Genomic DNA, 27,178 nt, shown 5'->3' with positions numbered 1-27,178 from the left:
CCGCGGGTCAGGGAGGTGCGTGAAGCGGTGTCTCCTAGGGCCCGGATTGAGGTAAGATGGCGGGTCCGCGGTGAGCTGCTTTCAGGTAAACTGCTACCTTCTCCGGTTAAAGAGTTTCTAGAAGTTAGGCAGGCTCAGAAGCTTTATGGGGAGATATTGAGGTCACCTACCTGTCGTTCGCGGTAGGATAAACTTGGTATCACCAGTCACGGTCCGTCCTGCAGAAGGTTTGGCATATGGCCGTGTGCTTTTTGAGGGGCTTCCCTCGTCCCTGGGTGGGTCACTTGGGGACCCCGCCCCCCCCCCAGTCCAAGTCTTTTGGATCTGTCTCTGAGTCCTAGTCCCGGTGCTCCTGGTAGCCTGTTCCTCAGACCGCGTGTCCACCAAGGCTCTCCGCAGCTTTTGTTTCAGGGTTGAAGTCTGGGCCAAGGAATTTACTATCCGAACTTGTCTCCCCGGAGTGAGTAATGTGACTTCCAGCTGGGTGTACTTGCCCCGGATTGAGGGGACCTAATGTGCCCCCAGGTATTTTGTTCCTTGGTTTGTGGTCAGAAAACATGGGCTTGTGTTCCGTGCATGCCATCTATAAAGCAGCGGTACAAGTGGGCAGGTAAATTGCTTGACCTCCCTGAGCCTCGGTTCTCAATGTATAAAATGGAGATGCCGACTTCACAGACGTGATAGAGCATATAATGTATAGGGAAACGGGTTGTAAGCTGTAAAAAAAAAAAAAAACACAAAAAAACCACAGTGTATGGACTCAGGGAAAGTAGTGTACCTGTATGGACCGTGCAAGGACTCGCCCTGCGTAGTTTAGTCCCGCATCTAATAAGACTGTGCGGCCTGTGTCCTGATTCCATTTGATCACTGTTGGGGGAAGGAGACCAACAGTTATCAGGCTAAATAAAAAACAAGGAATGTGGCAATGGTGAGAAGTCATTTACTTACAAAGGCCATGGAGGAGGTTGTGGTTGTTTTCCCCCATTTTACCTTGGAAGAAACAAAGGGTCCAACGTTTCCCAGTTTTATAAGTGAGTGATAGTAAAGTCCTTGTAAGCAGATCACTTAAATTTTGTGCTTTAGTTTCTTCATGAATGAAAATAAAGATACCTGTCCTGATCACTAGAGTAAAATGGTAGTGAAAGCACCTTGGAAAGTTAAAAAACCTTGTGTACATATGAGAGGGTGAAATTTTACTTGGGACTTTAGAGAGTTTACTACATGTGTTCCTCTTAGTCAGTATTTAATAGGCCCACAATAGGACTTGTTTACTATTTAATCAGAAACAATCCAACTTCAAGTGGTGTAGTAAGATCTTGCGAGAGGCACTTGAGAGGCTGTACACAGACATTAATATTACGAGGGAGGACCCTTTGTGTAGCATGTGTGAGTGACTTTCTAAGGGGAATTACGCATTTGCTGAACGCTCACTAAATGGAAAGAACTACACTAGGTGCTGAGAAGTTTGCATTTAAGAAAAATAATAATGGACATCCTTCCAAGGCTTTAGGTCTTCTATTTTGGTGATGTTCTTTGTCCTATATCACATGGAAATTGAAAGTTGTTTGAAAGTTGTTCTTGTGACTGTAGTTCTAAGTAGCGGATTTAATCTTGCTCTTACAGTGTTTCGTATATTATACTACTTTGATTTACCATAGGTAGCATTAACTTTTCTTTATCTCTTATATGTAGGGATGAAAGTAGGTATGCCTGGAAGCAGATTTTAAAAGCAGTTTCTCTTCAGATCATCTTTCACACCACCTGATAAGCCTCTTGAGTCACCATGGTATTAGCAGCAGTGAAACGGGCAATATCACACAGAACTTTCTGGAGACATTTCTTTCCGATTCAAAGTGAGATTTCTTTTTTTAATGTTTAAAAAGTTAGAAATTTTCCAAATATTATAGAAATCCTGTTCACTTTAGAAAATTTAAAGTGTTTCATTATTAACCTCCAAAAAAGTGTTTAGTTATTGTATATGCCTCTTAATAGCAGGAATGTTTGCAATAATGGAAAAGGGGAGAAAGTCTAAATGTCTGCCAACGGGGGATAGACAAATTATGGCGTATCTTTACTACGAATATCATACAGCCGTTACCAACATGAAAAGATCTCTAAATAGGAGGGGGTAAAAGTGTGTCACAGAACACTATCTATTGTATGATCCCATTAGTGCATTTTAAAGATGACCTACCATATATGCGTGTATGTGTATGTGTAAGTACAGAGTAAAAGATGTGGACCCAAAACATTATCTGTGTAGGCCACTACTGAGATTTAGCTGAGGGCAAGTGAGGGATTGACAAAGAGGAACTTTCTCTGGTTTGAATCACTTACGTTTGCTCTGTTTTTACATGTTACTTTTTTAGTAGTACTTAAAATTAGTAAATAAAGGGCAACTTTACAATTCCATCCTATAATATTGCTAATAGTTTTGATTTCAGTTTGTGTTTTCTATGTACTGAGCCACTTAAAAAATATATTTATGCATAATATAAAAATATTTTATATATTATAATACATAAAATGTTTATAATTTATAGGGGCACCTTGCTGACTCCGTGGGTAGAACATGCAACTTTTAGTCTTGGGGTCATGAGTTCAAGCCTCATGTTGGGCAAAGAGCTTACTTTTAAAATTTTATAATTTATATAATATATAATCTGTACCTTTCTTTTCTAAAGAAATGTGGATGGTCTAATGTCTTCTTCAAAGCCTATTAATACATGTTTGATAGTCAAAACATTGACCCATATAAATAGACTGTTAAAGTTTTATTTTCCAACTGGTCTTGCTTTTATGCTCCTTTCTTCTGTCTGTGAACTCTCTTCTTCCATTTCTAAAACAGACCTAGAGTGTTACAGTAGGTTTGTATTTTCATCTTTAGCTATGCTAGCCAACTTTTTTACACATCTCTAGCTGACCTTAATCTCTTCCTTCATGTTTCTTATTTATTGCAATTTGTAATTGAACATTGGTTTATTGAGTTGAGGGAAAGAGTTGAAGACTAGGGTAAAAACTGAGTAGAAGTGTAATACGCCAAGTAAATGGAGGAGGAGATTGCGAAGAGACTTTAGATATAAACTAAGATCAGAATGAGAACAAAACAAAACTCTAGTCTGCTCTTGATTACTTAGGAGAATTTTAGTTGAGAATTGGGAAGAGTCCTCTGCTGTTTATCCTCCCCTTTGCCCAGACTAGAACCCAGCTGATGGGAAATCAGACCTAATCCATTTTTCCCTGGTCCATGTCCTGAAAGAGCAATTAGCCCTCACTGAGGTTAGTCTGAAATGTGAGCATTTTGTTTAAGAAAAGTTAATTTTGAACAATTTATTTTGTATTTCATCCTTAACACTCCCCCTTTGTGAACTGTGCACTTGGTCTCATAAAAGTTATTTATTTATTTATTTATTTATTTATTTAACAGAGTTTTTTAGAATACCTAAATACTTCATGTTCTTTCTTACCTCGGGTCCTTAGTACTTGTAACTCTCTGCAAAGATCATTGTGCTCAACCCCTACCAACTAACTCCTCCTTTTCCCTCCATCCTTCAGAGCACTTTAGGCATCATTTCCTCTGGAAAGGCATTCTTAAACCAGCACAGTCCTGTTTCGTAAACTGTCAGTGTGCCCCACTCCCAGTGCTTACCCGTCCTAACAGGGCTTATTGTTTAGACTGGAATTGTTTGTTTGTGCTAGAATTGTCTCTCACCAGACTTGTACCCATTTTGAAAGCAGGGAATAGATCTTGTTGAATCCCTGGTCTCAAGTACAGCTCTGTTTCCTAGTAAATGCAATAAATGTTGGCTGAATGAGTGACACCAGCTTTACATTTATGTGAGAACATATGCTGAAGTTAACTAAATCCATTTTACTGCTTGGGGTTTTTGCAGATGGAGCTTTATATTGTGTTTGTCATAAATCAACGTATTCTCCTCTTCCAGATGACTATAATTGGTATGTATTTAAATTCAGTTGAAAAAAATAACAGTCTGTTTTATTTGATTTAATTTTTTCCCTCCTTTTGTTATTTTCTGCTTTCTTTTCTGATTATTCTTCCTTTAATTTTGTGTTTAAAAATTATTTCACTGGTCTTATTTACCCAGTATCTGGGCTTATAAATGTTTTAAATAAAAATCATTATCATTGTGTTTCAGTGAATACTTAATTTGTTGTAAGACAGACATGTCAGAAATACTATCTTTTATTCCAAAACATTCCTTAGCTTTATGGAAAAGTTAATTTTTATAGTTTTTTTCTCTTGTGGTTCATATCTATTAGCTTAAGCAGTTATTTATCTTTTGTTTGATGTTGAATAATCCTAAATTACAAATAATTTAATGCAGTCACAGTTTATTAGGTTTTGAATAAATTCTAGTCACTGCGCTAAGAACTAGGAATAACATGAATAAGATGTTGGCTTTTTTTCTCTGCAGAAGAGTCTGATGTACAGAAACCGCAATATATTTTCTTAAGCTGTGTTGTTTTTATTGCAAATTTCAGTAAAAATATATGTTTTTCCCTCTTGACGCTATAGTTTGAGTTTTAAGTGTATATTTAGTAAGTATAAGTACTAAAATAGTGATGAGATTAGACTAAGTAATAGGTAATACTTTATAAACCTGAAAAGATTCAGTCTTATAAGCCTTTTTTTAAATTAAAAAAAAATTTTTTTTTAATGTTTTATTTATTTTTGATACAGAGAGAGACAGAGCATGAGAGGGGGAGGCGCAGAGAGAGAAGGAGACACAGAACTGGAAACAGGCTCCAGGTTCTGAGCTAGCTGTTAGCACAGAGCCTGACGCGGGGCTCGAACCCACAAATGTGAGATCTGACCTGAGCCGAAGTCGGAGGCTTAACTGACTGAGCCACCCAGGCGCCCCAGCATTTTGTATTATGTAAAACTCTGTTCTTCATCAAAAATCATTTGATAGATTCAGTGTTCATTATAGTCGTGTTATTCCATCTTAAAATCGTGGTGAAACAACCTGATCCCTTATGCTGCGTTAGCTAAAATACATTGTAGTGTTTAATTGCCGCTCTGGTTCAAATCTGCTTGGTATTGAAATCCTAGAGACTTAAAAATTTACAGAGGTGTGGAGAACACGTAAGGTTAATGAAAGCTGAAATTTGTTCTCTTTAGAATATATATGGATCTAAGTACGATAGTAGTTGTTATGGTCTTTGAAAAACTAGCTTGGTCAGTTGGTACCTGAATGAGATCTAGGCAGAGCATTCCTGGAAAAACTATTTGGAGGAATATTGCCCCAAATGTGTTTTTCTGAGAGATGTTAATGGAGGAAAGGGATAGTATTCAGTAATTACCAAATTTATTTGACCTTAGAATTCTATGGGAGGCTTCTTAGAGTTGTACTGTGCCACTAAAAAAGTGCTCAACTACAATCTTTATGGTTAGAAATTCAGGTGATCCTTTGCCTTGAAGATTATTTACTTAGCTGATCTTTAGCTTTAATAATTCAACCAAGTATTTCTTACAGCTTTTTGAAGGTAGTTTTTAGATAAGGAAAAAAAGTTCTAATAATGGTGATGAGTAAACATGAAGATCTCTTCCAAGGATTTGGACAGTCTGCAAATAAATAATCTGAAGAATAATTCAGATATACTAGTGGGTAACGCATTACAGGTTTGTTGTGGTTAAGCTGACATATTTGGTGGGGTGGTTGACTTGTCCTCCAGGATGTGGGTTCTAGGTACCATAGCATCATTCTTTAGGGGTTTAGGATTAATTACTTTTATCTTTGAAAAAATCATTCTGCCTTGAATACTGTATAACTCTGTTTCCAAAACATCGTTCTTTTTTAGCAAAGTAGAGCTTGCTTTGACATCTGATGGCAGGACCATAGTATGCTACCACCCTTCTGTGGACATTCCATACGAACATACAAAAGTACGTATGAGAAAACCTCTTGTAATTTTTAATTTGCTGTTAGAAATATTCATACTAGGGGCGCCTGGGTGGCTCAGTTGGTTAAGCCTCTGGCTTCGGCTCAGGTCAGATCTCACATTTGTGGGTTCGAGTCCCGCATCAGGCTCTGTGCTGACAGCTAGCTCAGAGCCTGGAGCCTGCTTCTGGTTCTATGTCTCCTTCTCTCTCTGCCCCTCTCCCTCTCATGTTCTGTCTCTCTCTGTATCAAAAATAAATGAAACATTAAAAAAAATACTCATATTTCCTTACAGGATCCAAAGAGAATAGAACTTTGATTTCCTTTATTTGATTAAGATCTTTTTTGTTTTTTTAATTTTACTATTTCAATTTTTCTCATTTCTTTTCCATCTTCTTTCTCTAAAAGCTTTTTTCTGTACACAAAGCGAGTCATTTAAATGCAATCATAACATCAATTTTCTGGTCTAACATCTGGTAGATTTTTTTTTTCAGTATAAATTTATAAAACACATTGCCCCATATTACCTTATATTGTGATCTCATAAGTCATGAAACACCGTATTTTAGAATACTTTTTATATTGAATTGGTTCTAATAATCCTTTTAATGTTTGGTGAATTTCCTTTTTTTTTCCAGTTAGCTTTTTCTAATGGGACAACATGGGCATATATTTTAAGGACTAGTTTAATTTTTTCCATAGTTCTTTAAAAGCCACGCACTAAGTAGAGAAGGTTTTATTTTTGTTTTCAGTACGATTTATTAAAAAGTTTTTTTAATTTTTTTTTTTTTCAGAGAGAAAGATAGAGCGTGAGCAGGGGAGGGGCAGAGAGAGGGGGAAACAGAATCTGAAACAGGTTCCAGGCTCTGAGCTATTAGCCCAGAGCTCTATGTGAGGCTGCAACTCACCTTGGCAAGATTATGACCTGAGCTGAAGTCGAACATTTAATCGACTGAGCCACCCTGGCGCCCCTCAATACAATTTATTTTAGCCTGACCCAAGTCTTTTTGTTATTTTATATTTATTTGAAATGCTTTCTCCCATGTTTTTAAGCCTTCTTTTTAACATATTTGATAATGTCTGGTTTGCCTTTTGAGGAGAAAATAATTAGATAATTCAAATCATGCTGTGATGCATCTAATTGTACCTATTTTAAAAATCATCATTAGGGTCAGAATACTGGTTGATTAATAGATTAATGTTTTTTGCTAGTTTTTATTACCTTTTTTACCTCACCATTTCGTCTGCCTACTTTATACTGCTTTATATTCTAGCCAGATATCATAGGCGATAATCCAGTACCTCTTTTATTTCATTTTTTGGGGCAATGTGTGTCTAGAAAATAGGTGTAAGTCACTGACTTTAGCTTGTAAAGGCTCCAGCTCATGCTACATTGTGCTCTCCTCTGTTGTTATTTTGAATTATATTTCTGGTTATGTGCTTTATCTCTGTTTAGCAGTTCTACCAAGACCATGACTGCAGAGTCATTTCTCAACATCAGATTCTCATCCATATATGGTTTTTTACGTCCCTGAGACTGACACTTTTCCTTTCTTTTCTAAATCTCAAAACTTTCCACTGTATTTTAGAACTTAACATTATCATTAAAATCTCTCATCATGTTAACTTCTTTCAGAATTTTGCCTTCACCTCTGGCTCCACCAGAAACCTGGCTGGACCCTGGGGTGATTGCTTTGCCAGCAATTTTTTTAAGTAGTTGATGTTTTATTCCCTATTCCCTTTTACTACTGGACCTCCAGGGGAAGTACATGTCTCTATTAGCTCCTTGTTGGCATAGCCTGACCATTTTCTCTCTTCCGTAACAATTTCTAGCTTTGTAGTTTTCATAGGCAGTTCTTTTCAGTGGCTGATTTAGTGGCAAATTTCAAAAGTCAAATTTGAAAATCCTTAAGAGAAACAAGGGAAATTCAGGATGATAGTTCTGAATGTTCTTTAAAGTTGACATTCAGTTTTATTTTAGTTTTCCCTTTTACTGAAACATTCACATATCCTTTCTTTGAATTTTGATCAAGGAGATCAGATTCTACCTAAAAATCGATTCTGAGTCAGCCAGAGGCGCTTAGTATAGACTTTGAAGAATCCATTAATTCTAATGTCTTTTATTTATGTGCCTGGAAAAGAAGTGCTTTTAATCACAGAAAGCAGAGAGAATTTGTGATATATTAGAGTCGAGCCTGCTTGGGAATAGGAAGAAAGACCATGAACATTCATTACCACTTGTAAACAACCTAACTTTTGATAATACTAAAAACATTTAATCTTTAGCAGCAAGTATAGGAACCTAAAGGAAAGAAAACTATTATAGGCTCTACCCCTGTGTTTGAGGGTCTGATAGTAACTTGCAAAGATACTAATATTTTACTTAACATATGCATAATGATCCTTTGAAATTACTTTAAATGTCTAAGGAGAGCTTTTTTTTAAAATTATAAATTTAATTTAAATTCTTCTGTTTGAAGCCTTAAAAGAAATCTTAGTAGCTACCAACCATTACTGAACTCTTAAGAGTACCAGGGACAGAGACATCTGGGTGGCTCAGTCAGTTGAGAATCTGACTTTGGCTCAGGTCATGATCTCAGGGTTCGTGAGTTTGGGCCCTACCTCGGGCTCACTGCTGTTAGTGCAGAGCCCGCTTCAGATCCTCTGCCCCCCTCTGTCTCTGCCCCTCCCCTGCTCATGTGTATGCTCTCTCTCTCTCTTTCAAAAATAAACACTAAAAAAAAAGTACTAGGGACACCTAAGCATACTGTATATTATTATTTCATTTAATCATCAAGGCTTTATTGGGTAGATATTATTTCTCTGACTTTACAGAAATGGAAATTAAGGGCTTAATAACTTGTTCAAGGTCAGGAGCTAGTAAGTGGCGGAATTAGAGACCAAAGCTCAAGTCCTTAACTTCTTTTATTATTCTACTTCCTTATTTCCTCCTACACTAAGTAAGTGGTTCCTTATTTCTACTTACCTCAAATTGTTACTGGTGAGGCTAATTTGAAGGCGTTTCATAATCTGGTTTCTCAAGATCCATAGCTTATCCCTATTGTGTTTTCCTACCTACTTTCCTTTACTTGTAATATTTGATATCCTTTGTAGAATACATTCTGTACTCTGTCAAGGTTCTGACTTGGCTCCTGTTCTCTTTCTCACTAATAATCTTTGTTACTTTGCATTTCTTTAGTACTAAGTCAATTGTGTCACCTTCATACCTTTATATATTGCTTAAAAATTTTCTTTAAATGTTTTATTTATTTTTGAGACAGAGACAGAACATGAGTGGGGAGGGGCAGAGAGAGAGGGAGACACAGAATTGGAAGTAGGCTTCAGGCTCTGAGCTAGCTGTCAGCACAGAGCCCGATGCGGGGCTTGAACCCATGAACGTGAGATCATGACCTGAGCCGAAGTCTGAGGCTTAACCGACTGAGCCACCCAGGTGCCCCTATATTGCTTTTTAAAGAAGTCTTATTTTGTCATGTGCATATATCAAATAAATATAAGTATGTGCTGTAATATTATACAATGGTAGAATGTTGTAGTTGACATTAATAGTGTATGAATGTGAAGACTTTTATGTTTGAATTGTTTCCTTTCTGGTTGTAAATTCAGATTTTCATTGTATTGTAATACTATAATGCATACATATGGTATTTATAAAGCAAGGCAATGTTTCCACCTTGTGATACATACAGTATCATTTAATATTTAAAATATGCATGACTTTCCAAAACGATTTTTTTGAAAGAGTGCACTTACAAGTGGGGGAGGGGCTTAGGGAGAGAAAGAGAGAATCACAAGCAGGCTCCACACCCAGCATAGAGCTCCATCAACTCAGGGCTCGACCTCACGACCATTTGATCATGACATAAGCTGAAATCAAGAGTTGGATGCTTAACTAACTCAGCCATCCAGGCGTCCCACAAGACCGTGATTGAGGATTTAATGAGCTACTATTACTGATGGGAATATGTCATATCACTCATAATGTGTTGTAGAGGAGATAAGATTTTAGTAAATGATATCTTTGGTTAAAAAACTTCTCAAGTTACCATAAAGCATCCTTTGATGACCTTTCAGTCACATAAATGAAAACATTGAAATTTTTAAAATTTCCTTTGGATATAAGAATTACCATTTCAATGAAATGTTTTTCATTGTGGGGCGCGTGGGTGGCTTAATTGGTTAAGTGTACAACTTCAGCTCAGTCATGATCTCACGCTGTGAATTTGAGCTGCCTGACTCTTGACAGCTCAGAGCCTGGAACCTGCTTCAGATTCTGTGTCTCCCTCTCTCTCTGCCCCTCCTCTGCTTGCACTCTGTCTCTCTATCAAAAATAAACTTAAAAAAAATTTAAATATGTTTTTCATTGTATTTCACTTTAATGATATGCAGGGTTAGAGACTATAAACTTTTTTAAAAATGTTTATTTTTGAGAGAGACTGAGACAGAGCATGAGTGGGGGAGGGGCGAGGAGAGAGGGAGACACAGAATCGGAAGCAGGGTCCAGGCTCTGAGCTGTCAGCACAGAGCCCGTTGCGGGGCTCGAACTCTCACAAATGGCAAGATCATGATCTGAACTGAAGCTGGGCGGTTAACCGACTAAGCCACTCAGGTGCCCTGAGACTGTAAATTTTTAAGTTAAAAAATAATGGGTCCAATTTATAGTTTTAGGAAATAGAAATCAGGATAATAAGTACTTTATTATTGGGGGAAAGTAACATTAAATAAAAACTTTATTATTGGAAAAGAAACCCAAAACTTGATATGAGAGGAAAAATATTTCTTCTTTAATGATTAATGCAACTAAGTGAAATCCTGTTCTGCAAACTTACTTATGTACCTTGAGTTACTGTAATAGATGCCTGAATATGGTAATTGTTGTACTGTAAGCTCAATCTAAGGCTGGCTAACATTCCTACTTATTACTTTGTAGCCTATCCCACGGCCAGATCCTGTGAATAATAATGAAGAAACACATGATCAAGTGCTGAAATCCAGATTAGAAGAAAAAAATGAACACTTTGAGCAAGGACCTATGATAGAACAACTTAGCAAAATGTTCTTCACTACTAAGCACCGTTGGTATCCTCGTGGACAGTGAGTTCTATTTCCTTTAACTCCCACTCGACGACTAAAAGAATACGTAACTTTTCTTGCATTAACAAACTTCCAAGACTGTATTCTGCATGAGGAAATTAACATCCAGTATGATCACCTACTAAATTGTATTTTTAGGTGTACATATAGTGTAGCTGAAATGACATAGTACTTTTTTCTTTTACTTTAGTGGGGGAATTTAAGCTTTCAGTGCATTTTAGAAGAATTCTTGAAACTTTTTCTATTCTGTGATACAGTCATTTGCTATATTGTTTTTATTCATCCTCCTGCCAAATAATTAATTTTGTCCTTGGCCCTTTATCTGTTTATTTAACAGATTTCAAGTTATCATGTAAAAAATTGGGGTACAGCAAATGATTGGGCAGTGTATGTGGTCCTTAGTTCTTTTAGAAGCCGTTGTCCCTCTCTTTGCTAGTACTCAGACTTTATTACACGGATTTTTTTTTTTTACCTCCTGTCTATCTCTGGCCTTAGTTTTTTTTTTTCTCCTTTTGATTCTTCTTTCTTTTATATCTACCTTACTCCCTACCAAAACTAAGAGGTGACTGTTTTTAATCATTTATGTTTGAGCGAACTTTGTTCTTACTCAGTTACCAGTCACTCAGTAACTGAGCACATTTTATGACAGGACATGCTTACACAATTAATGAATATACATATATCTACCTGCTCTACTAAGTGCTGGGAGGTCACAGATACAATCCTTATTTGTAATTTGTTTATAGTCAGGGGAGAAGATAAACAAAATCGAGTGTTTGAGCCTTGAAGAATGGTCAGGGGTTAGCCATGAGGAAGGCTGAAAAGTCTCTGCAGGCAGAGAGAAGAGGATGTCAGAGAGAATGCTGAGGAAGGAAATTGCAAGTAGTTCAGCATGGATGGGATCCAGAATAGGAGGGAATATAGGAAGGGTCTTATGAAGGATTTTTGTATTGTGCTGAGGAGTTTAGATTTTATTTTCATTGTCAGATTTTAAGAAGAAAGGTTTATGGATTAAAAAATCATTAAGTGTTGGTAGAGGGGCACCTGGGTGGCTCAGTGGGTTAAGCATTCAATGTCAGCTCAGGTCATAATCTCAGTCTGAGTTTGAGCCCTGCATTGGGCTCTGTGCTGACAGCTCAAAGCCTAGAGCTTGCTTCGGATTCTGTGTCTCCCTCTTTCTCTGCCTCTCCTCCTTGTGCTCTGTCTCTGTTTCTCAAAAATAAACATTAAAAAAAAACCATTCACTGGGTTCTTTATTGGATAAGGTGGTATATGGAAAGCTTAGAGTCAGGGGGACCTATTTGGAAACTATTATTATAATATTCTAGGTGAAATTTGTTGAAGATCTAAATGAAGGGACCAGCAATGGGAATAGAAAGGGGGAAAATAAAAGAAAAAACTATGATAAAAGGAGGAAGGAGGAAAATAAACAAATTTTAATTAACACTGCACTAGGTCACTGATTAGGCATGGGAAGAGACAGGTGGCCTGTCAGGTTTCAGACGGAGGCGTTTGGGTGGATTCTGGTGCCATTGATACCCTTGGGGAAACAGGTTTGACAGTGAGAAAGATGAACCCCTTGTTGACATACCGAGTCTGAGTGCAGTGGATCCAGCTGGTAGGGAGCAATTCTGAAAGCAAATGAATGTATGGATCTGGAGCTTGGCTTCCTTTTTTAGTTTCTCTTTAGAAGGTCCTTCCTTTTCCTTAGTTAAGTTGGAGATTCGTTGGGGCTTTCTCTCATACTCCGTGTCTTGCTGAAAGTCATTCTAAGAGCTTTAATTACATTCATTATATAGATGACATGCAACTTGCTCCATTATATATTTTTTTCTTTCCTTGATCTTATTCCCAGTTTTTCGTAGAAATTTCAAACTAGGTATCTTGTCCAAAGTTTAAATTCATTATAACAAAAACACAGCTCTTCTTTTCTGTCTTAAAACAGCTCCTCTCTTAATAATCATTCTATAATGTGATATTGTATATGATAATAATCATTCTGTGATATTTCTGTGTCAATTTCTTAAGAAGAGATTTGTAGTATTTTGGCCACCATGGTGTTTTTCAATTTCTGCTTCTGTTTTTTCTTTTTCTTTTTTTTTTAAGTTTTGGGGCGCCTGGGTGGCCAAGTTGGTTAAGCGTCCAACTTCACCTCAGGTCATGCTTTCACGGTTTGTGAGCTTGAGCCTGGCATCAGGCTTCGTGATTCTGACAGTTTAGAGCCTGGAACCTGCTTCGAATTCTGTCTCCTTCTCTCTCTGCCCCTCTCTGGCTCACACTCCGTGTCTCTCTCTCTCTCTCTCTCAAAAATAAACATTTAAAAAATTAAAGTTTATTTATTTATTTTGAGAGAGAGAGGGCATGAGGGAGGGGGTGAGAGAGGAGAGAGAGAATCCCAAATCCATGTGGGGCTCAATCCCACAACCGTGATCTCATGACCTGAGCTAAAATCAAGAGTTGGACACTTGACTGACGGAGCCACTTAGGCATCCCAACCTGCTTCTGTTTTATATCCTCTTCTTTGGTTTTTCTTTTCTTATTTGTTACCCACTTTGTTTCTACACTCTTTCTGAGTTTTTTCCTGTCTTTGTAATTATAATTAAGGGTAAGTGGAAACAAATTAATAAACCATTTCTTAGCCCCATTTCTAAGTCATTACTGTATTCTAAGATTTCTTTCCATGATTCATAATGTCGCTCATGTTTATTTTTTATTTTGTCTCATTATCCAGATATTTTAGTTGAGGCCCTATCTCGAAATTCTTCTGTAATGGCTTTCACTACCTCTTTTCTCCCTGCGTGTTCCATACTGCTGTAATCTTTCACCAACTTTAACAAAATCAGTATAGTTATGAAAATTCTTTAAAGGGCACTTGAAGAGGACAAAATTGAAGGCAAGAGAACCATTACAGAATCTTAAAACCATGAATGTTATTCTCATACTTTTATGTCTAGTATCTCCCCTATATTTTATCTTAATATGTAATTATTGCTAATTAGCTTTTGATTGCTAATTAATTTGATCTTATGGTATGTCTTTTCCCATCAGGATTACTAGGCTCTGTGCAATTGTAAGCAGATTTTAATTAGATGCAACTGATTATCCCAATATCTCTCCTAATAGTTTAATTTTTTTTTAATGTTTATTCTTGAGAGAGACAGACACGAGTGGGGAGGGGCAGAGAGAGACGGAGACACAGAATGTAAAGCAGGCTCCCGTCTCCAAGCTGTCAGCACAGAGCCCAATGTGGGGCTCAAACCCACAAACTGCAAGATCATGACCTGAGCCAAAGTTGGATGCTTAACTGACTGAGACACCCAGGCTCCCCTCTCCTGATAGTTCAGCAGAAAAACTTCAGATACTAGCTTATATATTTGAAGAAAATTTTTACCTATAGGCCTTGTCCTTGTGTGATGCATCATCTTTCAGAATTTTAAATAAGCTAAGGTATGATGACTAATCATTCACCTATTATTTATTTGCTATCTAAATATTTTGGATTAATGTAAGCCATTTCTCAGGTGTTGATTTCTAGATGTCATTGAGCTCTTCTTAAACATTAGACATGTAGAGAAGGATATTTTATGATATATTTCACAATTTTTAGGTTATGGCAATCAAAAGACTGGGACCCATTATGAATTTAATAATTGGGTGTACAGTATCTTTTTAAATAAGTGTCTAATAACAGATATAAAATGCTTGTTTATTTTTCAACAATGCATTATTTTAAAGTGTAAAATAGAAATTTTCTTTATACTTACACATGTCCTGTACCCCACAGGTAAGCACTATTGAACTCTTCTTATATGAATAGACCTATCTCATTCTATACTGAATATTATGCTTTTTATGTTTTGTTGTTGTTGTTTTTTGAGAGACAGAGAGAGACAGTGCGAGCAGGGGAGGGTCAGAGAGAGAGGGAGGTACAGAATCTGAAGCAGGCTCCAGGCTCTGAGCTAGCTTTCAGCACAGAGCCCAACACGGGGCTCGAATCCATGAACTGTGAGATTATGACCTGAGCCAAAGCTGGACGCCTAACCGACTGAGCCACCCAGGCACCCTGATACTGTGCTTTTTTAAACTCTAGTAAAGTAAAACTCTTTTCTGAGTGTACAACATTGTTTGAAAGGAGGCTGGACTTACTCAAATCCTCTTCCCTCTGCTAGGTACTAGCTGTTGATTTATTAAAGAAAATGGAAATAATGCCTAATTTGCCTGGTGGTTTTTAAAAATTAATTAATTTAATTCCAGTAGGATTAATGCAGTGTTATGTTAGTTTCAGGATATGTATAGTGATTCAACAATTCTGTACATTACTCAGTGCTTATCATGATAAATGCAGTCTTCTGTCTGCTTTATCTATTTCATCTGTTTGTCCCCGCCCTCCACCTCCCATCTGGTAACCATCAGTTCTCTGTGTTTAAAGAATCTGTGTTTTGGTTGTCTCTTTTTCTTTGTTCATTTGTTTTGTTTCTTAAATTCCCTGTAATGAGTGAAATTATATGGTATTTCTTTCTCTGACTTCTTTCACTTAGCAATGTATATCCTCTAGATCCATCTAGGTTGTTGCAAATGGCAACATTTCATTCTTTTTTATGGTTGAGTAATAGTCCATTGGAATATATATGCCACATCTTCTTTATCTACTCTTCTGTATATACATAGACATTTGGGTTGCTTCCATATCTTGGATATGTTAAGTAATGTTGCAATAAACATAGGGGGGCATAGACCTATACAATTAGTATTTTCATATGCTTTGGGTAAACACTGAATGGTGGTTTTAAGATAAAGTATGTAATTTAAGCACCTGGCATGTAATATATGCTCAGTGATAATATAGTAATGACAATTATTAATATTGTCTTTTACTTAATAGTTTTCCTCTTAACTCTTTTTTAAAGCATCTTTTTTTTTTTAATTAAAAAAAATTTTTTAATATAACACAACTTATTTTTTTAACATATGCAGTTACTTTCTGTCATTTACAATACAGTAGTTACAATGAAACTCCAAACAGAAAAGCAAAGTAAAAAATCAAAACCCCCACTTCTATTTCATGTAATTAGACTTATACAGAAATTAGAAGGTTAAGTACCAACTAGTTAATCACCTAATTTCACAGTTATCCGAAGTGGCGATCGTTATATAACAGCTTATCTATGATACATTCAAGATACATGATATAATTTATTACTTGCCCATAAGCTACAACACAGCCTGCTTAATACCTTTCCTTAAATTCCACCTCTATACTACAATATACTTGAGGTCCATGCAAAAAAGTAGCTACCTTTTATATAGGAAATGGATGATTAAGTCTTTAGTGCTGTAAAAGCAACTTCATTTAAACATAACCACCCCCACCACCAAAAAAAGAAGAGGGAAAAAAAAAGTAAAATAATAAGGAAAAAACCCAAGACACACTCCCTAGGGGGAAAAAACCCAAAAAACCCAGCATGTAATTTTTGTCCTTGACAGAATGTATTAAATAAGCAAACACCACCAACAAGCAAAACAAGTACTACAATGTAAAAATATTAAAAAAATGATAACCCTCTCACATGCATAAATGAAAGATTGCACACAAAGAACTCACATCTTTTCAAGCTTCAATAGTATATATTCTGCTACTATGGTTTAAATACTGCATAAAGCATCTCTTCTTAGATAAATTCTTTTGGGGTATAATTTATATACACTGGTTTTAAGTATACACTGTGATGAGTTTTGACAAATTTATATACAATTGTATAATTACTACCACAAGCAGAATAAAGACTATTTCATCACCCAGCAAGTTCTGTCATGCTCTTTTGCAGTCAGTGTCTTCCCTTTAATCCCCACCCCTGGCAGTCACTCATCTCTTTCCTATCACTTTTTAAAATTTCCTGAATTTGTAGAATTTCATGTTTTGCCCTTTCTAGAATTTCATGTAAATGGAATTATACAGTCTGGAGCCTTTTGTGTGTGGCTTGTTTCACTTAATACAATGCTTGTGAGATTCATCTTTGTTATTGTGTTACCAGTAGTTTATCCCTTTTTATTTTTCAATAATATTCTCTTTTATTAATAGACCACAGTTTGCTTATTCACCAGTTAATGGACATTTTGGATTCTTTGCAGTTTTGGGCTATTATGAATAAAGCTGCATAAATGTTCAAATACAGGTCATTGTATTGACATGTTTTCATTTCTCTTGGGTAAATACCTAGGGTAGGATTAGTTGGTCATAGGCTAAGGACCTGTTTAAATTCATAAGAAACCATCAAAGCAGTTGAACCATTATTTATTCCTACTGACAGTTCTGGTGTTCCACACCCTCCCCAACACTTGGTATTATTAGTCCTTTTAGTCCTTCTGTTGGGAGAGTAGTAATATTTCACTGTGTTTTAAATTCATGTTTCCCTACTGCTAATGATTTTTAGCATCTTTCCCGTGCTATGGGCCATATGTACATTTGGGAGGGTTTCTGTTTGAGGCGTGGGGGTTTGTTTGGGGTTTTTTTGGTGAAATATCTATAAAAAGGTTTTGACTATTTTTAAAAAGCAGATTAATTGTCTCATTATGGTATAAAACTTATGGATCAAAGTCCTTTGTGAGATATATGTCTTGCAAATATTTTTCTGTGTGGCTTGCTTTTTCATTTCTTTAATAGTATCTTTTGAAGATCAGAAATGTTTAAAATTATGATAAAGTCCACTTTACAAATTTTTCCTTTTAATTCAGGCTTTTTAGATACTCCTTAAAAAATCTTTGCCTAATCCAAGGTCACTAAGACTTTCTTTCTCCAGTGCTTTCTTCTAGAAGTTTTATAATTAGCTCTAACATTTAGATGTATTATCCATTTACAGTTAATTAAAAAAAAATTTTTTTTTATGTCTTTGAGAGAGAGAGAGTAAGTGCGGGAGGGGCAGAGAGAGACACACACACACAGAATCTGAAGCAGGCTCCAGGCTCTGAGCTGTCAGCACAGAGCCTGACACAGGGCTTGAACCCACAGACTGTGAGATCATGACCTGAACTGAAGTCGGACACCTAATCAACTGAGCTACCCAGTTAATTTTTATATATGGTGTGAGGCATAAGTGGAGGTTCATATTTTTGGCATATATATTCCAATACCATTAGTTAAATATACTTTCACCTCTGAATTGCCCTAGCAACTTGGTTGAAACTCAGTCGACAACACATGCAGATCCTGGACTCTGTTTTGTTCCGTTGTCTGTCTTAATACCACTGCTTTGGCTAAAGCACTTTAAGGAAGTCTTGAAATCAGGTAAAGTCCTCTAATTTTGTTCTTTTTTCAAAGTTCTCTCAACAATCATAGGTCTCTTACATTTACATATAAATTTTAGAATCAGCTTATCAGTTTTTTAAAAAAGCCTGCTGGGATTTGAAGGAGATTGCATTTTGTCTTAGATCCATTTCAGTAGAATTGATTTCTTAGTGGTATCGAATCATTTTATCCATTAAAATATTGTATTTCTCCATTTATTTAGGTCTTTAAAATTTTTTCACTTAATAGTGTTTTATGTACACTATTTGCAGTGTATGGATATTCTACATTTTTTGTTAAACTTATTTCAAATATTTCATAGTTTTAATGCTCTTATAAATAGTATTGGGTTTTAATGTCAATTTCCAAGGTTTGTTATTTGTAGTACAGTTTTATTTGTTGTACAAATATCATTGATTTTTGTTTATTGATGTTGTCTCTTGTGATCTTGAGAGTTCTAGTAGCTTTTTAAATATATTCCTTAGGATTTTTTATGTAGGTGTTCATGTGTCATTGAGTAAAGACAATTTTACTTCTCCATTTACAATCTGTATGCTTTTTATATCTTTTTCTTGCCTTACTGGGTAGCTTAGGATCTTATGTACAGTGATGGAATAGAAGTGCTGAGAATGGACATCATTGCCTTTTTTCCAGTTTTAGTGAAGGAAAACATTGAGTCTTTAAACATGAAGTGTAATGTTCAGTATGGGTCTTTTTATAGATGAGGTTGAGAAAATCCCTTCTTTTCCTGGTATGGAGCGATTTGATCACGAATGGATGTTGAATTTTGTTACATTCTGTTTTCTGTATTTATTAAGATGATCATTCTTTTTTTTTAGTCATATGAAGAATTATATTGAATGACTTTAACTGTACCAATCTTTCATTCCTAGGCTAAACTTCATTTGGTTATGGTATTTAATTTAATTTAATTAATTAATTAATTTAATGCTTATTTTTGAGGGAGAGACAGACAGACACAGTGTGTGAGCAGGGGAAAGGCAGAGAGAGAGACACACAGAGAACTCGAAGCTGGCTCTAGGCGCTGCGCTGTCAGCACAGAGCTCAGTGCCGGGCTCTCCACTCACAAATGGTGGGATCATGATCTGAGCCAAAGTTGGACGCTTAACCGCCTGAGCCACCCAGGCGCCCCATGATATGTGTTATATTTTTAAATGTATTGTTTGGATTTGATTTGTTAAAATTCTGTTGTAGAGGGGCGCAAGAGTATGTGTAGAATAGGTAATTATTTCTTAATGTTAGAATTCACCAGTGAAACTATCTAGATCTGGAATTTTCTTTGTGGAAAGATTTTTCACTGGAAATTCAATTTTTGTACTTGTCAGATAGGGCTATTTGGTTTCTCTCTTTTTGAGGAAGCTTTGGTAGTTTGTATCTTTCAAGGGATTTGGCCCATTTCACCTAAATTATTTAATTTATTTGCACATAGTTCATAATATTCTTTTATTATACACACTAGTACACTAGTATGTAGTGATGTCACTTCTCTTATTCCTCGTATTGTTATTTTGTTGAGGTTTTTGAGAACTAGCCTCTATTGGTTTAATTGATTCTCTCTATTGTCTTTCTGTTTTCTATTTTTGATCCTTATTATTTCCTTCCTTCTGCTTACTCTGGATTTAATTAGTTCTTTTTCTAGTTTCTAATGGCTTATTGTTTAGAAACCTGCCTTCTTTTTTAATTTAATATTTTAATGCTGTAAATTTCCTGTTAAGCACTGTGTCAGCTGCATCCCACAAATTTTGATATGTTTTCACTTTCATTTAGTTCAGAATATTTTCTCATATCTCTTATGATTTCTTCCTTGACCCATGGGGTGGTTACTTAGAAGTGAGTTAATTTCTAAATATTTTGAAAATTTTCTGTTAGTTTAATTCTGTTGTGATCACAAAACATATACTTTATATGATCTCAGTCTTTAAATTGATTAAGATTTCTTTTAAGGCCCAGATTATGGTCTGTCTTAGTGAATGTTTCACATACATTTGAAAAGTAGCTGTATATTCTGCCATTGTTGCTGATAGTATTCTAAAAATATCAATTAGGTATTTGGCTGGTAGTGTTGTTCAAGTTTTCTGTACCCTTATTAATTTTCTATTTATCTAACCAGTTATTATTAGAGTAGTATTGAAATCTATAGCTATATTTATGGATTCTTCTATTCTCCCAATTCTGTTTGTCTTCATATATTTTGGAGTTGTGTTATTAATTGTATATAGCTTCTTGATGAATTGACACCTTTATCTTGATGAAATCTTTTAATGTTTATTTATTTATTTTTAATTTTTTAAATGTTTATTTATTTTTGAGAGAGAGAGAGCAGAGGATGGGCAGAGAGAGAGGGAGACCAAGAATCCCAAGCAGGCTCCATACTATCAGTGCCGAGTCCAATGTGGGGCTTGAATCCATTAACAGTGAGATCATGAACAGTAAAAGACACTTAACTGACTGAGCCATGCATGCACCCCTGAAGTCTTATTTATTGCTGGTAATATCTTAAGTTTATTTATTTATTTTGAGAGAGAGAGAGAGAGAGAGAGAGTGCAGGAGGGTCAGAGAGAGAGAGGGAGAGAGAGAGAATCCCAAGCAGGCTCTGCACTGTCATCACAGAGTCGAATGTGAGGCTCCAACTTATGAACCATGAGATCATGACCTGAGCCAAAACCAAGAGTTGGACACTTAACCGACTGAGCCACCCAGATGCCCCTCTTTAACCTATCTGTGTTTTTATATTTCAAGTGGGTTTCTTAGAAGTAGAATTTTACTTTTGGATTTTACTTTTTTGTCCAATCAGACTTTTCATTTCAGTCAAGCCATCTTAAATGCTGTTACCTTTGATTTTTGGTGCTTTCATTTTTCTACCATTTGCTCTTAGCTTACTTTCTCCATGAAATTTAATTTGATCATAGTCATTTTGAACAGCTGTTGCCCTGTTAGCACAACTATATATAAACATAGTTGGCTGGGTGTCTGTTAACGTTACATTTGTTTTTGTGGGTAATTTTTTTGTTTACATCTCCTGCTCTAGATGATTTTCTCTTCATCAGGAATACATCTTTTGTAGTTTTCCCCATGATCTCTAATATAGTATTCTTAATACAGTGTGTGGGTGTTCAGTTGCTGTCTGATGAAATCTGTCTTACCTAAATATGTTCACAGCTTCTTGAAGGTGTTCAATTTTTCTTTGAAACAATATTTTATTTATGGTAGTTTTGGGGATTGTCCACTGGTAAATTTCTCAGTGATATTTTTAGAAGTTTTATTCCCAGAGTTTAACTATCAAGTTATGTGGGTTTATTCAATTTTCATTTTATTTAGGAGGGTCACAGGTAGAATAAGTTGTTTCTTATTATCAGATTCTTAATCAAGGCCAGCAATGGCTTTTGATACCAGGGTGTTGCCTCATTTCATTCAGTCCTATGCCTACATGCATTTCATTAATGGCCTCATGTAGAGTGGGTGGGCTGGAAGTGTAGGTAGTGTGACTGCAGGTGATCGATGCTGAAATAGCCCAGCGGCATTGGTGATTACATTATCTCAGGTCTGGAGATCTAAAGTTAATATTGTTGCTGTTAAATTTGTGAATTGCCTTTTTTCTTTTCCTAATCCTGATGATCCTGTTTACTTTTGGAAGGCAATTCAAAGAGTCTTCCTAGATTTGAGCTTAATGCTGAGATTGGGTGCTAGAACTGTTTGAAATTTTAGTGTGGGAGGTGGGTGATGAGGAAACCCAGGACACTGCGTCCACAGGTAAATTGAACTTTACGTTCCTTATGCTTTGCCTTTGCCTGAATGACTATTTTTATATTCATTTGTGCAGAGGTTGATTTTAATAGATAACCGTGTGGCTTCTGCTACTTCCTGTTTGATAATATTACAGGTATGAAAACAAACTAGCATAGCTATTACATCGTATTCACCTGAAGTCATGGGGCTTTGAACATATCCTTTGAAGGATATCCATTATGCACATCCATTTGTTTTTCATATTCTCAGCAGCAACTTGCATTAGGCATCTCCTTTGTAAATCGTTGTTGAGGACATGACTCTGAGTGGCTTTGCCCAGCACAGCAGCCCCTGCAGTGTCCCCTGTTGGCCTGCAGGGTTGCCGGCACTCAGGAAGCCAGGATGTCAGCAGTGCTCTTAGTTGCTAGCAAATGTGTACAGGATGTTTTTCCTTTCAGTCTTCCGCAGTTGGCATGAAAAACATCAGAACTCTTTCCAAAACACATCATTTTAGCAATGTTGCAGAGTCCCTAATAGTTGTGTTTGGGTTATCTGTTACTTTTCTCATTAATTCAAACTTAACAGCTTCGTTGACACTATTTTTATATACTAAAGTTGATATGCTCCTGGTTTCTCCTACTGATTCCTTTTCACATCTTTTATCTCTAAATTTTAGAGTGCCCAAGATCAGTCGTTGGTTCTCTCTCCCTTTTCTGTCCCATTTCCTAAGCTAGTGATCTTATCCAGTTGCCTGGCTTTAAGTATCTTCTGTGTGCTGATGGCTCCCAGCTCTTTTTTGTTGCTGTTGTTGTTTAGCTTTTATTTCATTATCAGAATCTTCACTCTGCAATCCAGCTAGACTTGGAGGGCAGTAAGGAAACATGGAACCCGTGAGACTGCTTCAAGAACAAAAAGATTATAGGATATTTTGACAGATGGGGGTAGAGGGATGCTCTCCTGAGCTACAGAAGGAATGTTCTAGTAGTTAAGATAAAACACACATCAAATTTTTTAGATTTGTCCACAGTTAGCAATGGTGATCTTCTTGCTGGTCTTGTCATTCCTGGACCCAAAATGCTTCATGGCTTCCACAATATTCATGCCCTCCTTCACCTTTGCCAGGCACCACGTGTTTGCCATCCAACCACTCAGTCTTGGCAGTGTGGATGAAAAACTGGGAACTGTTTGTGTTGGGTCCAGCGTTTCCCATGGACAAGATGCTAGGACCTGTGTGCTTCAGGATAAAATTCTCATCATCCAATTTCTCCCTGTAGATGGACTTGCCGCCAGTGCCATCATGGCATGTGAAGTCACCTCCCTGTCACATAAATCCCAGAACAATCCTGTGAAAGCAGGAACCTTTATAACCAAGTCCTTTCTCCCCAGTGCTCAGAGCATGAAAGTTCTCTGCTCTTTTTGTTTTTGTTTGTTTGTTTTTTAATATCTTTTATTTATTTTTGAGAGACAGAGAGAGTGCGATCAGGGGAGGGTCAGAGAGAGAGAGACACACACAATTGGAAGCAGGCTCCAGGCTCTGAGCTGTCAGCACAGAGCCCGATGCGGGGCTCAAACCCAAGAAACGTGAGATCATGACCTGAGCTGAAGCCGGCATTTAACCGACTGAGCCACCCAGGCGCCCCTCTCTGCTGTTTTTGGAACTTTGCAAATAGCTTGAAGGAGATGCAGCCCAAGGGCTCGCTGTCCATGGCAATGTTGAACAACATGGTGGGGTTGACTGTGGTTGGGCAGCATGGGTGGCTCCAGGGTAGTGGCATCTACAAAGCCCCAGTTCTTTTACTTTTTCTTTTTTTTTTTAACATTTATTTATTGCGAGAGAGAGAGCACTAGCACCTGTGTTGGGGAGGGGCACAGAGAGAGAGAGAGAGAGAGAGAGAGAAAATCCCAAGCAGTCTCAAAGCTGTTAGTGCAGAGCCCAATGAGGGACTCAATCTCACAAAGTGTGACATCATGACCTGAGCTGAAATCAAGAGTCTGATGCTTAACTGACTGAGTGATCCAGGTGTGCGACCCAGGGACCCCTAATGGTTCCCAGTTCGATCTCTGGCCAAGACCTGTTTCTCAGTCTCCAGAACTGTATATCCAGCTGTCTACTTGACATGTCTAATAGGTAACCCTAATTTAATATATCTCCAAGTGAGCTTCTGATGGTCCACCGCAAACCAGCTTTTCCCGTAGCCTTCCCTGTCTCAGTTAATACTAGCTCCATTCTTCTCACTGTTTGGGCCAGAAATGTTGGCGCCATTCTTGATTCTTCTCTTTGACTCACACCCAACATCTGGTCTATCAGCAAATCCTATTAGCTCTGTCTCCCAAAATGTGACTACATTCGACCATTTATCACCATTCCTTCTGCCACCATCCTGGTCCATGTGACCATCCTTTGTCTGGTTTATTGAAGTCACTTCTTAACTAGTCTCCCTGCTTCTGCTTTGCTTCCCTACTGTCTGTTCTTAGCACATTGCCAAAGTAACCCTGTTAAAACTTTTCTTAGTTCTTATAATTTTTCTATTGAAAACCTTCCAACAGCTTCCCATCTTACTCAGTAAAAAAGCTGAAGGCCTTGATCTTATGTGTCAGAACCTGTGTGATCTGATCCTCCATTATATCCCCATTCTCATTTTCTTTTGTTCTCTTCCTTGTTCACTCTGTTCCAGCCACATGGCCTTTTTGCTGTTCCTTGAACATGCCTTTCCTTCAGAGCCCTTGTACTTGCTGTTCACTCTATGTAGAACTCTCTTTTTGCTGGAATCAGCAAAACTAGCTTGGTCACTTTGGGTTTTTTTTTTCTGAAATCTTCCCTGGCTAACTTACTTGTTTTTCTATCTCCTGCACAAGAATGTAAGCTTTATGAGGGTGGAGATTTGTCTTGTTTTATGTACTACAAAATTCTTAGCCCCTAGAAGTGCTGCCTCACACATAGTAGATGTTCACATATTTAAAAATAAATGAATGAATAAATGATCCTCATTCTCATATATCCTCTTAAAAAATCAGATAGTAAGCTAACAGCACTACCAGATGTCAAGTTATGTTGAAAGAAAGAAGGATGGAAGGATTGAAAGAAGGCTGGATGGAAAGTAAGGATTTGGAAAGTAATTTTAAATTCTCAAAATACAGGGCAATTCTATAAATATATGAATAGCAGCACTACTTTATTTAAATAACTATTTAAATATTTTCCGTGGAGCCCACAGATTTGATCATCCAGCTGCAGTGTGGACCAGGAAATAAAGTTCTGCTCTCGATAAGAACTATGGACTGGCATTTCAGATGTCATGAATCATTGTGTAATTTAAGAAGGGTAACAATATGTCTTGGTTTTCCAGGAAGAATCTTGCTTTAACTGTTTTGGTAGTTATTAATAGGGTGGGTCTTTAATTCTCTCAAGAGTCCAGGTCTGAATGTTAAGTTATAAGGGCACCCTGTAATTAAGGTGCTTGCTTCTGGCTAGTGATTATAGCAGAAACTGAAATTCATGCATCCTAAGAAATTGTGACTTCCCAAACCCCTATTCTGGTAACTAGCTGCTTTGAGAGACCATCTTTCAGGTTTGCACTAGTAAAACCTTGATTATCTGGCACATAACTGGAGACCTTAAGAAAATGTACAAGAACATGTAGAAAATATATGTATATTATTTTGTGCTATATATATATATATAATTCTACAACTTTCAAAAATATTCAAAAACAGTCTACAATTTTCAAAAAATCAGTATAAAAAAACAATGTATTGGAAACATACCCATATGAAATCATAAGCAAAAAGAATGCTTTCAATACCTTAATCACAACTAAAGAGCATAAGATACATAGCTTACTATTTATGGTATAGAAATCCTTACATTGGATTTCCACATTAGCAAAAAAGTAAATAAATAACTCAGGCCAACTTGTTAAAATCTGGCCTTAAGGGAATTTTTGACGAGAACTCATCACCATAAACACAGGAACTCTATGGAGAAATTCTCGTAAAGAGAATAAGGAAATGCAAAGAAGCAAACGGAAAAATTCTTCATGGTAAAGTCACTCAGAGTTCATCACTGGTAACAATGCATTTCATATTTCTCTTTGTTGTTAGTTTGCTTATTTTTATATGCTCTTAATTCTACTGTGTGTGTAAATGTGCATCCTGTAATCTCCCCTCCTTGATTAATATTAATGTTTAATATTTAATAGATTTTAGTATTAACATAGTTAATATTTTAACCTCTTTCTGTGTGTTTTAGAATAGATTTCCAGAAGAGGAATTACTAGGTCAGAAGTAATGATATTTTAAAAGGGTTTTTGCTGTATATTGCCACAGTGCTTTTCCTAAGTGTTTTACTAATTAATACTTTAACCAGTCATGCCTGATGTTGCTTGTTTCATCACACCTGTGCTTGGGTTGGAAGTTAGGATTTTTTAAATATTTGTGATTGTAAAAACAAGTAAAAGCTTTTTCACCTTTAATTTGCATTTATTTCATTTTTTGTGACCTTGTACATTTTTCTGTAAATGTATTACTGATTGTATCCTATTGTGTATTAAAATATAATTTTGTAGCTTAAGAGGGCTTCATGTAGGGGAAAACATTCCCTTTTGAATAAAACTTTGATAGAGCATGCTCAGCATGTTCATGATATGCTGTTTCTTTACGATAAAGTATTAGTTTTTAATTATGGATTAATTATCTGGGTTACCATATTGAAATTAACCTCAACAGCTGCAAAATCCTTTCCAAAATGCTTAATTAGTAGAAAACAGTTTCCAGGGTGGGGAAATGTGGCTTCCTATTATGACATATTTATCTGGGCTATCTCTAACAGTGTAAATATATATATGTATTTGGTTTCATTGATTTCATTTAGTACTGAGGAACAGCAAACTAATCATAGAAATTTTCTATCAGGAACAGTTAACATTTACTAAAATAATATCTTAAATGTTTTCTTCTTTTCAAGGTATCATAGACGTCGTAGGAAACTGGATCCTCCAAAAGACAGATGATATTATGGTTTTCAGGAATCAAAGAGGTGTTATCTTGTGTCTTATTTGCCATTTGAGAAAATGCAGTTGAGTATATTGACTGATACATAGCAAACGATAATAAAATGTCGTTTTATAGATTAGAA

The 27,178-nt window shown here is 36.5% G+C and overlaps 1 protein-coding gene and 1 pseudogene across 2 annotated transcripts; one reads left to right on the top strand and one right to left on the bottom strand.

Annotated features, from left to right (window-relative positions):
* Positions 1-27,178, top strand: MRPL42 (mitochondrial ribosomal protein L42). Of its 2 annotated transcripts, XM_029954943.1 has the most exons (7): positions 1-51; positions 1,693-1,853; positions 3,894-3,957; positions 5,824-5,908; positions 10,852-11,015; positions 18,182-18,297; positions 22,139-22,173. In XM_029954943.1, the coding sequence occupies exons 2-7, from the start codon at positions 1,784-1,786 to the stop codon at positions 22,156-22,158; spliced, it is 519 nt and encodes a 172-aa protein (XP_029810803.1). In that variant the 5' UTR covers positions 1-51; positions 1,693-1,783; the 3' UTR covers positions 22,159-22,173. The 2 variants fall into 2 exon arrangements, with proteins under 2 accessions (XP_029810803.1, XP_029810804.1); XM_029954944.1 differs by lacking the exons at positions 18,182-18,297; positions 22,139-22,173 and adding an exon at positions 27,008-27,178 and having other exon boundaries at positions 45-85.
* On the bottom strand, positions 23,056-23,819 carry LOC115303909 (annotated as a pseudogene).

This window comes from Suricata suricatta, chromosome 10 (assembly GCF_006229205.1).
Source record: "Suricata suricatta isolate VVHF042 chromosome 10, meerkat_22Aug2017_6uvM2_HiC, whole genome shotgun sequence".
Taxonomy (NCBI): domain Eukaryota; kingdom Metazoa; phylum Chordata; class Mammalia; order Carnivora; family Herpestidae; genus Suricata; species Suricata suricatta.
Note: the sequence above shows the minus strand (reverse complement) of the source record. Positions and strands in the feature narration are given on the sequence as shown.